Source organism: Oncorhynchus masou, chromosome 9 (assembly GCF_036934945.1).
Source record: "Oncorhynchus masou masou isolate Uvic2021 chromosome 9, UVic_Omas_1.1, whole genome shotgun sequence".
Classification (NCBI taxonomy): domain Eukaryota; kingdom Metazoa; phylum Chordata; class Actinopteri; order Salmoniformes; family Salmonidae; genus Oncorhynchus; species Oncorhynchus masou.
Genome location: NC_088220.1, coordinates 71,434,772 through 71,452,816, shown reverse-complemented (window position 1 = coordinate 71,452,816; position 18,045 = coordinate 71,434,772). Strand labels below are relative to the sequence as shown.

General features: G+C 44.1%; 1 protein-coding gene across 1 annotated transcript in view; it reads left to right on the top strand.

Annotated features, from left to right (window-relative positions):
* Positions 1-18,045, top strand: part of LOC135546577 (serine/threonine-protein kinase NLK) — an 88,137-nt gene that overhangs the window by 43,098 nt on the left and 26,994 nt on the right. Inside the window, exons 4-7 of the mRNA XM_064975128.1 lie at positions 13,414-13,520; positions 13,679-13,764; positions 15,046-15,255; positions 16,122-16,223. Of these exons, the coding sequence (XP_064831200.1) occupies positions 13,414-13,520; positions 13,679-13,764; positions 15,046-15,255; positions 16,122-16,223 (505 nt within the window). The remainder of the gene's footprint in view (positions 1-13,413; positions 13,521-13,678; positions 13,765-15,045; positions 15,256-16,121; positions 16,224-18,045) is intronic.

Below are 18,045 nucleotides of genomic sequence, written 5' to 3'. Positions count from 1 at the left end.
AGTATAGTTTTATCTAAAAAGGTTTACTTTTTAAATGTTTTACAATTTATATTTTTTATGAAATTCACTGAGGAGCATGGTTGTCCCCTTCCTCCTCTGAGGAGCCTTCACTGACAGAAACACACACACTACTCTGCTGCTGCTTGCATCCTGAGAAGGAAGAAGGCTGTCATTACGGATGCATGTGTGTGTAGGGGTTAGGGCTCTAAATAAAAAAATCATTGGTAGCACTGGTGCTCCCAACTTAAAAAAGTTAGGAGCACCACATGAAATGTAGGAGCATCAGAAAATACTATTTAAAAAAAAAATTGATTTAGATACAGCCTATATTGTTGTGCCCTAGAAACTAATATGTAATACCATAAAGACATTACTTTATTATAAAAACTAAAATGTTGATATGAATACCTGTCAATGGAATTACAAAGTCATTAGCAGAATATAAGGTTTGTACATTGTGTAAAAGCACAATTTTCTTGTTGAGATGGAGAAGGCGTTGGCTGCATCCCAATTAAGTGACCTGAGTATGGGAAAGTGGTGTTTCAAAGTTAAGGAGTGGGCGTGTGGAAAGGAGTGGGCGTGTGGAAAGCGCTCTGCTTTAGGTTGGATGGTGTTGATTAAGCTGTGTTCTTTTTCTTCGGTTTCATTATCAAATTTTTGGGGGGACAAAAATTAAGATGTAATGGAACTAGATTAATTTTACTGCTTTTTCTTTTGTTGTTACATGTACATTCTGGACACATTTTACTTTTTTTTACGGTAGTTACATTACATCTAGATAGACGGTACTTATGACTAAACACCAATGTATAACTATTATATAACATGAGCTTTTAAACCCACCCCTCAGCTACTCTGTCCATCCCACCTATCTCTGTAAACCCACCCCTCAGCTACTCTGTCCATCCCACCTATCTCTGTAAACCCACCCCTCAGCTACTCTGTCCAGCCCACCTATCTCCATAAACCCACCCCTCAGGTCTGATGGACTAGAGTAGCTATCTCCATAAACCCACCCCTCAGCTACTCTGTCCATCCCACCTATCTCTGTAAACCCACCCCTCAGCTACTCTGTCCAGCCCACCTATCTCCATAAACCCACCCCTCAGGTCTGATGGACTAGAGTAGCTATCTCCATAAACCCACCCCTCAGATACTCTTAGTCCATCCCACCTATCTCCATAAACCCACCCCTCAGCTACTCTTAGTCCATATCACCGATCTCCTTAAACCCACCCCTCAGCTACTCTGTCCATCCTACCTTTCTCCATAAACCCACCCCTCAGCTACTCTTTGTCCATATCACCGATCTCTGTAAACCCACCCTCAGGTCTGATGGACTAGAGTAGCTATCTCCATAAACCCACCCCTCAGCTACTCTGTCCATCACCCCTATCTCCTTAAACCCACCCCTCAGCTACTCTGTCCATCCTACCTTTCTCCATAAACCCACCCCTCAGCTACTCTTAGTCCATCCCACCTATCTCCATAAACCCACCCCTCAGCTACTCTTAGTCCATATCACCGATCTCTGTAAACCCACCCCTCAGCTACTCTGTCCATCCCACCTATCTCCATAAACCCACCCCTCAGCTACTCTAGTCCATCACACCTATCTCCATAAACCCACCCCTCAGCTACTCTTAGTCCATATCACCGATCTCTGTAAACCCACCCCTCAGCTACTCTGTCCATCCCACCTATCTCCATAAACCCACCCCTCAGCTACTCTGTCCATCCTACCTTTCTCCATAAACCCACCCCTCAGCTACTCTTAGTCCATCGCACCTATCTCCATAAACCCACCCCTCAGCTACTCTTAGTCCATATCACCGATCTCTGTAAACCCACCCCTCAGCTACTCTGTCCATCCCACCTATCTCCATAAACCCACCCCTCAGCTACTCTAGTCCATCACACCTATCTCCATAAACCCACCCCTCAGCTACTCTTAGTCCATATCACCGATCTCTGTAAACCCACCCCTCAGCTACTCTGTCCATCCCACCTATCTCCATAAACCCACCCCTCAGCTACTCTGTCCATCCTACCTTTCTCCATAAACCCACCCCTCAGCTACTCTTAGTCCATCGCACCTATCTCCATAAACCCACCCCTCAGCTACTCTTAGTCCATATCACCGATCTCTGTAAACCCACCCCTCAGCTACTCTGTCCATCCCACCTATCTCCATAAACCCACCACTCAGCTACTCTTAGTCCATCCCACCTATCTCTGTAAACCCACCCCTCAGCTACTCTTAGTCCATCCCACTTATCTCCATAAACCCACCCCTCAGCTACTCTCGTCCATCACACCTATCTCCATAAACCCACCCCTCAGCTACTCTAGTCCATCACACCTATATCTGTAAACTGCCCTCTTTATGATTTCCATGTGCCATCTACAGATTGTAAGTTAAAGATAAATATTTTTACTAAAAGTATTGTTATATTGTTGATTGATTGACTATGGTTTTCCAAATCTCTCGGCAGTGCTATTTGTAGGGTTAATTTTCGATAAATGTTGTGATTTATCAGCCATTCCTGAACCTGTGACCAGAAACAAGCTACATAGGGGCAATACCAAAATAAGGGATCTAATAATTCTGCAGAGCTGAGATGGTTGAATGTCCCAAATACATAACATTCTGTTTGTGGCAAGAATTTTTAATAATAATTTAAATTGAAAAACTCGCAAGCGTTGTTTTATGTGTCAGTTCATAAACCACGTGCCACAGAATTGGTACATAAAAAATCTCTTGCCAACTATTTTGCTACTTGTATGGCACCACGGTCAACATTCTGGTCCTCAAGTTAAACTGGTTGCCAATTTTGGTCAATTAATTAAGGGCACATCTAAATGGCTATCAATATTAATGATTTCTTATATAGGCCACGTTAGCTACCGATCGTGATAACTAGTAGGAAGCACTTCAAGCCGGCAGGCCTTTCGGTACAACACCAGGTAACATCACTGAATACAGTGCCTTGCGAAAGTATTCGGCCCCCTTGAACTTTGCGACCTTTTGCCACATATCAGGCTTCAAACATAAAGATATAAAACTGTATTTTTGTGAAGAATCAACAACAAGTGGGACACAATCATGAAGTGGAACGACATTTATTGGATATTTCAAACTTTTTTAACAAATCAAAAACTGAAAAATTGGGCGTGCAAAATTATTCAGCCCCCTTAAGTTAATACTTTGTAGCGCCACCTTTTGCTGCGATTACAGCTGTAAGTCGCTTGGGGTATGTCTCTATCAGTTTTGCACATCGAGAGACTGACATTTTTTCCCATTCCTCCTTGCAAAACAGCTCGAGCTCAGTGAGGTTGGATGGAGAGCATTTGTGAACAGCAGTTTTCAGTTCTTTCCACAGAATCTCGATTGGATTCAGGTCTGGACTTTGACTTGGCCATTCTAACACCTGGATATGTTTATTTTTGAACCATTCCGTTGTAGATTTTGCTTTATGTTTTGGATCATTGTCTTGTTGGAAGACAAATCTCCGTCCCAGTCTCAGGTCTTTTGCAGACTCCATCAGGTTTTCTTCCAGAATGGTCCTGTATTTGGCTCCATCTATCTTCCCATCAATTTTAGCCATCTTCCCTGTCCCTGCTGAAGAAAAGCAGGCCCAAACCATGATGCTGCCACCACCATGTTTGACAGTGGGTATGGTGTGGTCAGGGTGATGAGCTGTGTTGCTTTTACGCCAAACATAACATTTTGCATTGTTGCCAAAAAGTTCAATTTTGGTTTCATCTGACCAGAGCACCTTCTTCCACATGTTTGGTGTGTCTCCCAGGTGGCTTGTGGCAAACTTTAAATGACACTTTTTATGGATATCTTTAAGAAATGGCTTTCTTCTTGCCACTCTTCCATAAACGCCAGATTTGTGCAATATACGACTGATTGTTGTCCTATGGACAGAGTCTCCCACCTCAGCTGTAGATCTCTGCAGTTCATCCAGAGTGATCATGGGCCTCTTGGCTGCATCTCTGATCAGTCTTCTCCTTGTATGAGCTGAAAGTTTAGAGGGACGGCCAGGTCTTGGTAGATTTGCAGTGGTCTGATACTCCTTTCATTTCAATATTATCGCTTGCACAGTGCTCCTTGGGATGTTTAAAGCTTGGGAAATCTTTTTGTATCCAAATCCGGCTTTAAACTTCTTCACAACAGTATCTCGGACCTGCCTGGTGTGTTCCTTGTTCTTCATGATGCTCTCTGCGCTTTTAACGGACCTCTGAGACTATCACAGTGCAGGTGCATTTATACGGAGACTTGATTACACACAGGTGGATTGTATTTATCATCATTAGTCATTTAGGTCAACATTGGATCATTCAGAGATCCTCACTGAACTTCTGGAGAGAGTTTGCTGCACTGAAAGTAAAGGGGCTGAATAATTTTGCACGGCCAATTTTTCAGTTTTTGATTTGTTAAAAAAGTTTGAAATATCCAATAAATGTCGTTCCACTTCATGATTGTGTCCCACTTGTTGTTGATTCTTCACAAAAAAATACAGTTTTATATCTTTATGTTTGAAGCCTGAAATGTGGCAAAAGGTCGCAAAGTTCAAGGGGGCCGAATACTTTCGCAAGGCACTGTAAGTACGAGTCGTTATAGAATGGCCCACGACATGGTTTATGAATGTAAAATGCAGTCCCAGCGATCCACTATAGGAAGACAAAAATGTTGCCCCGGTAATATGTGTCAGATTTCGACCTTGTTGGGCTAGAAGCAAACCGTTTTTCCTGGATTAATGGTGCATATCTTTTTGGTGCTTGGAAATAACCAGTGGTGTGAAGTACTTAAGTAAAAATACTTTAAAGTACTACATAAGTCGTTTTGGGGGTATCTGTACTTTCACTTGAGTCATTTTCCGTTAAGGTATGTTTTACTTTTACTACAGTATGACATTTGAGTACTTTTTCCACCACTGGAAATAACAGTACAGTGAAGCCTTATCATTACAACAATTATTATCAAATCAAGTGTATTTGTCACATGCTTCATAAACAACCGGTGTAGACAAACAGGGAAATTATTTACGGCCCTTCCCAACAATGCAGAAAGAAAAATACACATTACAGTTTAGATGCGTTTAAAATCATTAACATAGACATTATAACTAGGTGAGGTGTTTTATTTGTTTTTTTAATACAAATTATGCTGTTGCTTGAGTAATTTCAGATGGAAGTGAGTTGATCAGGGCTCTATATAATACTGTGTGTTGCCTTGATTGAATTCGTTCTGGATTTGGGGACTGTGAAGAGACTCCTTGTGGCATGTCTGGTAGGGTAAGTATGTCTTTCAGAGCTGTATGTAAGTTGATTATACAGACAGTTTGGAAATGTCAATACAATAATATTTCTCACAAAAACAAGATTTCCTGCAGTTAGTCTCTCATCAACCCTCAGCCAGGAAAGACTGGCATGCATGTTGTTGATATTAGTTCTGTATGTGCAGTTAATGGCAAGATGTGCTGCTTCTGTTTTGAACCAGCTGCAGCTTTATTACGTCTTTCTTTGCTGCACTTGACCATATTACCGGAGAGTAATCAAGATGGGGCAAGACCAGAGCTTGAACAACTAGTACAGTTGAATTGTGTAAAGAATCCCTAACATTTATTTTTATCACAGACATACCCCTCCCCATCTTCACAACAACTTTGTCATTATGACTTGGCCATGATAATTGACCATCCAATGTTAAACCTAGCAGTTTAGTTTACTCAACTTGCTCAATGGTCACACCATTTCTACACAATTCCAGTTGAGGTTTAGGTTTTAGAGAATGTTTTAAAACAAATACAATGCTTTTAGTTTTAGCTCTATTTATGACCAGTTTATTATTTATCCCCCATTTTTATACTGACTGCAACTCCTTATTTATAAGTTCAGTGAGCTCACTGGCTTTGGGTACTGACATGTAGAGTGTTTAATCATCCGCATACATAGTCATTCTACACTGAACAAAAATCGAAATTAAACATGCAACAATTTCAAAGATTTTAGGCTTTGTTCTTTGTCATGGTAGCAGCGTAGGCTAACACTGGTACTCAACGCAGTTCCAGCCAGCACAGCTCTCAGGGCTGACGGAAACGGCAACAAACAGCTGGGATTTAAACAGCCACAAGCCCGGAACTATCTGCAGTACCAGCCGCAAGGGCTAACCGTATCGAGGGCGGTGTTCAAACTGTCAAGGAAACCTGGCTAGCTTCATAGCAAGCAGCTAAGCTAACCACTTTACCAAGCAGCAGGTTTTTAGGGTTTGGCAGTGTCCCGGGACAGATAGTAATGTTTCCAGAAACTGAGGATAACCACGTCACGGGATCTTCATGAAACAGGTAGGCTAGTAAATATTTGTTTTCTCAAGAAAAACCTTTTTCAGAAATTTTCAAAAACAACCAATCTCTCTCTAGTTCCACGTTCAGCATGCGTCAGCCTCTGACATTGTATGTATACTTAGTGATGTGGATATGAGGAACTTGAAGCTCTCGTCCGGCTCCACTACAGTCCTGTGCTCAGCCTTCCGTTTTCTGTAGTCCACGATCAGCTCCTTTGTCTTGCTGACGTTGTGGGAAAGGTCAGTGTCCTGGCACCAGACTGCCAGGTCACTGACCTCCTCCCTAAAGGCTGTCTCATCGTCATTGGTGATCAGGCCTACCACCGTTGTGTCGTCAGCAAACTTAATGATGGGGTTGGGTGAACAGAGCGTACAGGAGGGGACTAACCACGCACCCGAGAGGCCCCGTGTTGAGGGTCAGCGTGGCGGATGTGTTGTTTTCTACCCTCACCACCTGGGTGAGGCCTGTTAGGAAATCTAGGATCCAGTTGCAGAGGGAGGTTTTCAGTCCCAGGGTCCGGAGCTTAATGATGAGCTTGGTCGCACAGAAAAAATAACCACAAATGTCACCAAATTGGTCGTAGTTTAGAGCCCTGGTAGGGGCTGAGGCCAGTAGCTCTGCTAACTTGTAAGCATTTCCTCTGTGGGTTTTGGTGTGCACGCTGTTTTTCTTGGGTGTACTTTTGTAGGGGGTTAGCGTCCCCTCATCTCATTTTTCAGCCTGATTTGAGAGGTTAACATTTTACCACCTACCAACACCCCTACTAGTCCTGACTAACAACTACTTCACTGTCTTCCACTGAGTGTTATCTCCAGAGTTATCTGAGCCAACGTGTCTCCATATCTTTACCATGGCACTCCTATGTTCATTACCACACACACACACACATCAAGGAAGGCTAGTGAATTACTGGCACAACAACAGGCTGTATATAGCCCTCAATGTAACATGGCATGGGCTATCACAACCTACCAAGAGAAAGAGAGAGCACATTCAGGGAAACCACATGCCTGCCTGCTTTTGAGAAGTCTGTTATGGGGAGTTACACATTGTCAGGAAATGACTTGGATATTGAGTCTATCCACAATCACCGTGCTTAGGTTTGGTTGCCCACTGCTCTTTCTATTTCTTCGAATTCCTATAAATACCCCCTCTGAAAATGTAATTATCCTGCTGAAATACAGAGTCTGGAAATGGGTGGCTAATCTGAATAGGCTCTCTATCTCGGAGTAGTGTGGTGTGTTTGACTCAGGACTGACTGCATCCATGTGTCAGATATAGTGAGTCATTTGCTGTTCCGGAAGTGACTGTACCTATTTTAGTATTAAAAGGTCTCTGCTGAAGTTGCTTGCGTGCATTTATGAATGAGAGGGAGCGAGAGGTCTGACACGCCTTCTGTCTTTGTGTGTGTGTGTGTATCTGTTTGTGCATGCATACGTGTTTGTTAAGCACCCACGGCAGAGTACTGTAGGCTGGTCTGTTCTCCGTCTTGGTCTGCTCTGTCAGAACAGGAATATGAATGTCATCTCCCCAGATCTACACACTGGTTATTATGTAGAGGGGGTGTTTTTAATCAGGTAGCATATTAAACTGAATACACTCTTCTATACAAACACACACAGCCAGGCCTGTGCAGCCAGATAATGATTCAACTGCTCCTGACACAGGAAGACGTGGTGATTACAGCCTGATAATGATTAAACTGCTCCTGACACAGTGTAACGGGTTTTTTCATCCTCCTCTGAGGAGGAGGAGTAGGAGAGATCGGACCAATGTGCAGCATGGTAAGTGTCCATTTTAGTTTATTAAACTGAATACAAATTAACAAAGTGAATGATACAAACGAAAACCGAAAGTCCTGAAATGTGAACCAAACATTACAACAGGAAACAATCACCCACAACTCAAAAGTGAAACCAGGCTACCTAAGTATGGTTCTCAATCAGGGACAACGATTGACAGCTGCCTCTGATTGATTGAGAACCATACCAGGCCAAACACAGAAATCCCAAAACAAAGAAAGGAACAGACAACCCACCCAACTCACGCCCTGACCATACTAAAACCAAGACATAACAACAGTACTAAGGTCAGATCGTGACACACAGGAAGATGTGATGATTACAGCCTGATGCACGGCAACAATAAGGGAGGGAGAGACTCTCACAGGCAATTAGATTAAATGTAAATTTGGATTTAGGAAGACGTTGCAGGTACTTTATGAAATAAATGAATGTGCTTGACTTTTCATCATAAAACAAAATGACTCATCCCAATGCACCGAGCGATATAAACGCAACAAAAAAAGAAATGTCTTCTCACTGTCAACTGCGTTTATTTTCAGCAAACTTAACGTGTAAATATTTACATGAACATAAGATTCAACAACTGAGACGAACTGAACAAGTTCCACAGATGTGACTAACAAATGGAATAATGTGTCCCTGAACAAAGGGGGCAGTCAATATCAAAATTAACAGTCAGTATCTGGTGTGGCCACCAGCTGCATTAAGTACTGCAGTGCATCTCCTCCTCATGGACTGCACCAGATTTGCCAGTTCTTGCTGTGAGATGTTACCCCACTTTTCCACCAAGGCACCTGCAAGTTCCTGGACATTTCTGGGTACAAAGTACGGGCCTCGGTGTAACGCTCATTCCTTTGACTATAAACGCGAATCCGACCATCACCCCTGGTGAGACAAAACCGTGACTCGTCAGTGAAGAGCACTTTTTTGCCAGTCCTGTCTGGTCCAGTGACGGTGGGTTTGTGCCCATAGGCGATGTTGTTGCTGGTGATGTCTTGTGAGGACCTGCTTTACAACAGGCCTACAAGCCATCAGTCCAGCCTCTCTCAGCCTATTGCGGACAATCTGGGCACTAATGGAGGGATTGTGCGTTCCTGGTGTAGCTCGGGCAGTTGTTATCATCCTGTACCTGTCCTGCAGGTGCGAAGTTCGGATGTACCGATCCTGTGCAGGTGTTACACGTGGTCTGCCACTGCGAGGACAATCAGCTGTCCATCCTGTCTCCTTGTAGCTCTGTCTTAGGCGTCTCACAGTACCGACATTGCAATTTTTTGCCCTGGCCACACCTGCAGTCCTCATGCCTCCTTGCAGTATGCCTAAGGCACGTTCACGCAGATGAGCAGGGACCCTGGGCATCTTTCTTTTGAAGTTTTTCAGAGTCAGTAGAAAGGCCTCTTTAGTGTCCTAAGTTTTCATAACTGTGACCTTAATTGCCTACTGTCATTTAAACAGGGAAAACCACAAGAGGTCTTAAAATGTCTCTTAGGTTTCCCCTCACCTCACCTTGCCAACATGTGTTTACATTAGTACTTTGCCTCTTGCTCCACATCCTCTATTCTGTGGGTTAGTCATGCAGGGAGGGGGAAGGTTGGCTCCCTGACATACAGCAGATCCCAGGTGCCTCTCTGCCACTTCCCACTTCTTGGATGTGTTGGTTGGCATAGTAACAGGTAACCAGAGCCCTCTGGGAGTGTGTTCAGCGCCAGGTCACATGGTTAAAAGGGGAATGATTGCGCACAGGTGGACAGGCCAGGGGTGCCATACCCTACACAGATTAACCCAACTAAAGTCCATACACACAATAATACCGGATATGTTGCACACTCCATTCTTATAACAGAAACTGATCCCCAGATTCCATTCCATTCCTCTCTTCACACGTTTCTCTGCTCCATCTCCATCACTCCTCTGAATGACTAGAGGTGTCCAGAGCCCCAGTGGCTGGTGTTCTCGCACTCGCTTGCTCGCTCACTCACCATCAGGGCATGCCTTTTTACCCGGAGAAAGAGAGAGCCTTGTTATTGTCACCACAGCAGAGAGAGAGAGAGAGTCAACCACCACCGAGCGAGCATGGGACTCAGAGGAAAGAGTGTAGTTTGCATTTCAGTGGAGGAATCAAGCATGCAGATGATTTGCGTGAGGATAATTATACAGTATTAGAGGCAGGACAAAAGTAATCTGTTCCCTGCCTCGTCACTGATACAATTAAGGGACTCCTGGGCTTTGCTGGGTTATTTCCTGACTATTTGGCAAATAGCAATTGGGTGGGATTTTACAACTATTATGGAAAATATATGTTGTTGTTATTAGTCATTGTCACTTTGAGATGACATGGATGCATAGCGAAATGAAATTTGCTCTAAATTTAGACCAATGTAACAAAACATGAATTATTAATAAATGTTTAAGGCTAAACCGTGCATGTCTCTTGCTGAAGTAGACATGCACACAGTGCTGTCGGTGAGACGCTGAGTGGTAATTAAGCGTTTTGTTTTATCAAGCAGAAAGGAAGCATCAGGAGCTGTGCCGAGGCCAGATAGATGGGTCGGCCCCTGGGCCTCATGTTCTCCACTGTGGTGTGTCCGGTTGGCACTTATCTTCTCCATGTGTGAGAGACGCTAGCAGAGGGGATGGGATCGTAGCATGCAAGGGAGAGGCCTTGTGATAGAGGGAGGGAGTGTGTGTGTGTGAGGCGAGTGATAAGACAAGGAGGGGTGACGGGTTAAGGCACATGTATATGTAGTAATGTATGTACAGTGCGTTCAGAAAGTATTCAGTCCCTTGACTTTTTCCACATTTTGTTACGTTACAGCCTTATTCCAAAATCGTATTATCAATCTACACACAATGCCCCATAATGACAAAGCAAAAAACAGGATTTTAGAAATATCACAGTTATGTAAGTATTCAGACCCTTTACTCAGTACTTTGTTGAAGCACATTTGGCAGCATGCTTCAATGGGAGTTTCTCCCATTCCTCTCTGCGGATCCTCTCAAGCTATGTCAGGTTGGATGGGGAGCGTCGCTGCACATCTATATTCAGGTCTCTCCAGAGATGTTCGATCGGGTTCAAGTCCGGGCTCTGGCTGGGCCAGTCAAGAACATTCAGAGATTTTTCCCTGAAGCCACTCCTGCATTGTCTTGGCTGTGTGCTTAGGGTCGCTGTCCTGTTGGAAGGTGAGCACTCTGGAGCAGGTTTTCATAAAGGATCTCTCTGTACTTTGCTCCGTTCATCTTTCTCTCAGTCCTGACTAGTCTCCCAGTCCCTGCCACTGAAAAACACCCCCAGAGCATGATGCTGCCACCACCATGCTTCACCATAGGGATGGTGCCAGATGTCCTCCAGACGTGACTCTTGGCATTCAGGCCAAAGAGTTGAATCTTGGTTTCATCAGACCAGAGAATCTTGTTTCTCATGGTATGAGAATCCTTTAGGTACCTTTTGGCGAACTCCAAGTAGACTGTTGTGCCTTTTACCAAGGAGTGGCATACGTCTGGCGCACTACCATAAAGGCCTTATTGGTGGAGTGCTGCAGAAATGGTTGTCCTTCTCCCATCTCCACAGAGGAACTCTGGAGCTCTGTCAGTGACCATCAGGTTCTTGGTCACCTCCCTGACCAAGGCCCTTCTCCCTTGATTGCTTAGTCTGGCCAGGCAGCCAGCTCTAGGAAAAGACCTGTTGGTTCCAAACTTCCATTTAAGAATGATGGAGGCCACTGTGTTCTTGGGGACCTTCAATGCAGAAATCTTTTGGTACCCTTCCCCAGATCTGTGCCTCGACACAATCCTGTCTCGGAGCTCTACAGACAATTCCTTCTACCTCATGACTTGGTTTTTGTTCTGACATGCACTGTTAACTGTGGGACCTTTTATATAGACAGGTGTATGCCTTTCCAAATCCTGTCCAATCAATTGAATGTACCGCAGGTGGACTCCAAGTTGTAGAAACATCAAGGATGATCAATGGAAACAGGATGCACCTGAGCTCAATTATTGAGTCTCATAGCAAAGGGTTTGAATACTTATGTAAATATGGTATTTCCATGTTTTACTTTTAATACATTTTTTACATTTTCTAAAGAACAGTTTTTGCTTTGTTATTATGGGGCATTGTGTGAAGATTGCTGAGGAACATTTTATATTTATCCATTTTAGAAAAAGTCTTTCATAACAATGTGGAAAAAGGGAAGGGCTCTGAATAGTTACCGAATGCACTGAAATTGTGTATGTCTGTAATGTCTATGGTATTGTTTTAAAATGTATGTAAATTGTAAAGTGTTTTTCTGTAATGTATTTTTCGTTATGTGTCAGACCCCAGGAGGTCTAGCTGTCGCCATTGGCATCAGCTAACAAAAAATGGCTGTAAAAGACTGGGAGTTGTTGAGCAGCTGACATGGGGGGTCTGGAGGGAGGCGAGGACCCAACGGAGCACAAGGCACCCAGTGTCCTCAGTCTTCTCCAACTGGCTGCGGCTGTGTGTGTGTGTTTCAGGCGTGTGCACGAGCGGGTATGTAGCCTCAACCTTCCTGGTGTGGTGTGTGTGCACAGCCTTTTCTGTTCCTCTTCTGATTTCATGCCACAAGTAGCTTAATTCCATCTTTATTGATGATGTGTGTGTGTGCGTGTGTGCGTGTGCTAGAAGTCCCTGCCTGAGCTGTGGAGGATCGATGAGGCAGTGTCGCACACTCGGCTCTAATCATTCTCGCTCTCTCTCTCCGTCTCACACACACGGCTGGGCTGGGCCGGGATGCCTGTGTGCTCTGGGAGTTGGCCTGCCTGCTGACAGTGCTAGATGGCAGGATTAAGTTGTTCCTATCAGAGATGTTTCTATGCGCTGTGGTTCAGGTATGCCACATGTAATGTATTATGTGTCTACCCTGCCAGAATGACTGAGGAGGGAGAGCAAAACAGGGCTGCCTGAATGTCTTTCCCAGGAGAGTGTGAAAGGGGCAGAAAGAAAGGAAATAGAGACCCCACCATAGAGGTCTATTAAAACTCACAGCAGGAGCCCATTGTGACAATGGATCGATACCGTACTGCAGAGGAATTGGAACAACCTCTGTCAGGAACATCCATTTAGGTTAGCAACATTTTATGTAGGTTAGAATGTAACAGAACAGACACTGTGAATAGTCTTTCCTCTACCCATTCCCACTTACTTCCATTAACCCCTCTTCACTACCTTGCTAGCTCTTCTCTGCAGAATATTTGTTTGGTCTTTGTGGTGTTGTTTTCCTTGACCACTCCTCGTCCAGCTATGTGGTGACGGAACTGATGCAGAGTGACCTCCATAAGATCATTGTGTCACCTCAGCCCCTCAGCTCAGACCACGTCAAAGTGTTTCTCTATCAGATCCTCCGAGGTAAGACCTCTCCGACACGCTCACACACTCCCAGAACACATTGCAAACATTAAAACGTGATATTCACACACATATCAGTTTGAATCGTCATGATAAAAGACGGGGTGGGACCTTCACACAAGGAACTGAATCCTTCCCGGCGTGTGTTTTGTCTGTAGGACTGAAGTACCTGCACTCAGCTGGCATCCTACATCGAGACATCAAACCTGGCAACCTCCTGGTCAACAGCAACTGTGTGCTTAAGGTTGATCTACTGTCCTCTACTATCTAACATCTGAATCCTCCTGTGATGACATGTATTACTCAACTGAGATCTACACTATGATATTTATGAGGTCAACTTGGGGTTGGAATCTGCTCTGTGGAAGTACAGTATCTGAAATGCGCACACACACACACACACACATTCCTGACTCCTGCTCTCACTTGCTGTCTGGCGCCCTGAGTCTCTGTAGCCTGTGTTACTGGGGGTCTGACGCCCCAGTGGGATTTCTAAAATACGTGATGGGTCTAGTAATGGAGGCCCTGCCTGGGCTTATTCTAACCTTAGCTCCCCCTCCTCCCTCAGACAACTGGGAGGGGTGCTAGTCCACAGGTGGGGGAGAGAGAGAGAGAAAGTGAGGAGAGGGTGGAGGACAGTGATTCTCTGGCTGACTCTGGAGAACAGATTGTCTCTAGCAGACATTTACTAATTTAGCTCCTAATTCTAATTTCCCAAAAACCTTCCCTACACATTCTGGGCTATTTTAAGAAAAACCCATCCCTGCCTGCCTCTGTGAGGCTCCCTGCATATGATTGGGTGCTGTCTGCCCATGATATCGCTGTGTTCCTTCTCTACCAAATCTGCCATTATTTTAGAGAGGAGGTCATTTAATTTCTGATAAATATCCCCTTCCAAAAATCTCCCTCAGCAGCATCAGCTACTCAAGCAGTTTTATTTAGTTGTGTACAAGCTGGTGGAGAGCAATCGTCTGGAGTAATGTGACCCGTAGCAGTGCGACACTAATGTGGCTCCCCAATCCTTCACTTCCTGTCATTCTGACCAGAATGTATATTTAGCTAACAGAGCAACAAAAAGAAATTGAGAGGGGGGCGAGACAGAAGTGTGTTCCTTTAGGGACACCATAGAAGAGGTTGGTAAATCAACTTCAGTGAGTGTTTTCATTGGAAAATATAATTAGTGATGTGCCATGCATTTCTGAAAAAGCTGCTCATCCCTTGAAGAGTTTGGGGGGAAAAGAGATGAGGGAACAAAGAAATTTGGAGCAGCTCGTTAGTCCGTTTATGAACAATCCAAGTATTCTTTTCTTTTGTGTCTTTAGACGTATCAGACGATGTTGTCATTCAGTTATGTAACAATTGACTCAGTCACAGTAAGCTGCCAAATAATAAATAGTGTATCTTACGAGAAGCTGCATGCATCTGAACCTTGAGTTGGGTTGGGTTGGGAGGACTAGTCTATTTGTGTATTGGTATTGATGGATGTATTAATGTGAACATGTTCTCTGCCTTCATCCCTCTCCAGATCTGTGACTTTGGGCTGGCGCGGGTGGAGGAGCTTGACGAGTCTCGTCACATGACTCAGGAGGTGGTGACCCAGTATTACCGTGCGCCAGAGATCCTCATGGGCAGCCACCATTACTCCAACGCCATCGACATTTGGTCTATAGGATGCATCTTCGCCGAGCTACTGGGCCGACGCATCCTGTTCCAGGCACAAAGCCCCATCCAGCAGGTAACCAATACTGTAAACACTGGGGACATGTTGATCTGACATGGAATACTTGCTGATCAAGTATTCAGTGCAGAGCATTTCTGGGCTTATTTTATAAGAAAAAAAGGTATTCGCTATCCTTAGTTGTGTTAGTCTGTAGACTTCACTGAGCACTTTCAGCTGGAGCAGAGCTTTCAGAGATCAAGTTTGTATTTGAAAACAGAACAGAGTTTCCTTGAATCTTTAGTGTCCGTGTCTCTCCAGACCTTGGGCTCTGGTCCTGCCTCATTTACATCCCTTTCAGAAATGACATGTTGCCTCCTGATTGGCACAGCGGTCTAAGGCACTGTTTTCGCATTGCTCGAGGCGTCACTACAGACCTGGGTTCGATCCCAGGCTGTTTCCCAGCCAACCGCAACTGGGAGACCCATGAGGCGCAAAATTGGCCCAGTGTTGTTCGGGTTAGGGGAGGGTTTGGCCAGGGGGGCATTGCGCTCTAGCAACTTCTTGTGGTGGGCCAGGCGGGGTAAAAAAACTAAAATACAGATGACACGTTGAGTTAGCTGGGGAGTGATGAATGCAGTTTTATGTCTCAGCACACACTACTCCTTTTCACTTCTGATATCGACACAAATGGCTCATGTCTATGACGTGTTCACAGATACTGTAGGTTCACAATGCACTGCAAAAAATTGTATTCTGGAGCAATACGTTAGTACACAAAATACATACAGTACAGCTCCCTGGAGTCATTTACTTAGCCTGCCTCTCTCAACTACTTTGCCTTCACTGCATATGTGCCATAGCGTGTGTTTGTGTGAGTGCGTTCATGCATGCATGTCTCAAGTACAGTAACATATGCTGCATGGTGTTCTTCTGTGTTGAAGCTGGATCTGATCACAGACCTGCTGGGAACTCCCTCTCTGGAGGCCATGAGGACGGCGTGTGAGGGGGCCAGGGCCCACATCCTCAGAGGACCACACAAACAGGTAAGGACACATATGAGCGGTGTATGTTTTCTGGAGCAGGACAGTAGATGAGTCTCCTGAGCAAGGTTTTCAGAAGTCCTACAAATTACAGGAGTCAGTGATGAATGGTCCTCTTGGACAGAAAGATGGTGTTTTGTTGAGGTTTTGTTCCACCTCTGTTTCATTGACTGTTGTATTGACTCTAGTTATTTAAATAACTATAGGTTTCACCCCTTACTGAGAAAAGATCCAGCTGTTTGTGTTAGAGCTGACCCCAATTAGTCGACTGGTCGACTGGTTGGTTGATAGGCTGTTGTTCGACCAATATTTTGTTAGTCGAGCAGTAGCAACTGTATGTATGTATGCATGCATGCATGTAGGTACAGTTGAAGTCGGAGGTTTACATACACCTTAGCCAAATGCATTTAAACTCAGTTTTTCACAATTCCTGACATTTAATCCTTGTATAAATTCCCTGTCTTAGGGCAGTTAGGATCACCACTTTATTTTAAGAATGTGAAATGTCAGGATAATAGTGATGTAATTATTTATTTCAGCTTTTATTTCTTTCATCACATTCCAAGTGGGTCAGAAGTTTACAAAACACTGAATTAGTATTTGGTAGCATTGCCTTTTAAATTGTGTAACTTGGGTCAAACATTTCGGTAGCTTCCCACAATAAGTTGGGAGAATTTTGGCCCATTCCGCCTGACAGAGCTGGTGTAACTGAGTCAGGTTTGTAGGCCTCCTTGCTCGCACACGCTTTGTCAGTTCTGCCCAGACATTTTCTATAGGATTGAGGTCAGGGCTTTGTGATGGCCACTCCAATACCTTGACTTTGTTGTCCTTATGCCATTTTGCCACAAATTTGGAAGTATGCTTGGGGTCATTGTCCATTTGGAAGACCCATTTGCGACCAAGCTTTAACTTCCTGACTAATGTCTTGAGATGTTGCTTTAATATATCCAATATATCCACCTAATTTTCCGTCCTCTATTTTGTAGAGTGCATCGGTCCCTCTTGCAGCAAAGCACCTCCACAACATGATGCTGCCACCCCCGAGCATCACGGTTGGGATAGTGTTTCCTCGGCTTGCAAGCCTCCCCCTTTTTCCTCCAAACATAACAAGGATCATTATGGCCAGACAGCTCTTTTTGTTTCATCAGACCAGAGGACATTTCTCCAAAAAAGTACGATTGTTGTCCCCATGTACAGTATGACTTGTGTCATGCACAAAGTAGATGTCCTAACCGACTTGCCAAAAACTATAGTTTGTTAACAAGAAATTTGTGCAGTTGTTGAAAAACAAGTTTTAATGACTCCAACCTAAGTGTTTGTAAACTTCCAACTTCAACTATGTGTGTGTGTGTGTGTGTGTGTGTGTGTATATATATACAGTGGGCAGTATTTAGTCAGCCACCAATTGTGCAAGTTCTCCCACTTAAAAAGATGAGAGGCCTGTAATTTTCATCATAGGTACACTTCAACTATGACAGACAAAATGAGAGAGAAAAAATCCAAAAAATCACATTGTAAGATTTTTTATGAATTTATTTGCAAATTATGGTGGAATATAAGTGTTTGGTCACCTACAAACAAGCAAGATTTCTGGCTCTCACAGACCTGTAACTTCTTCTTTAAGAAGCTCCTCTGTCCTCCACTCGTTACCTGTATTAATGGCACCTGTTTGAACTTGTTATCAGTATAAAAGACACCTGTCCACAACCTCAAACAGTCACACTCCGAACGCCGAACTCCACTATGCTCAGAACATATGAAAGCTGGTGGTTCCTTTTGAATTTTACCCCCTTTTTCTCCCCAATTTCGTGGTATCCAATTGTTA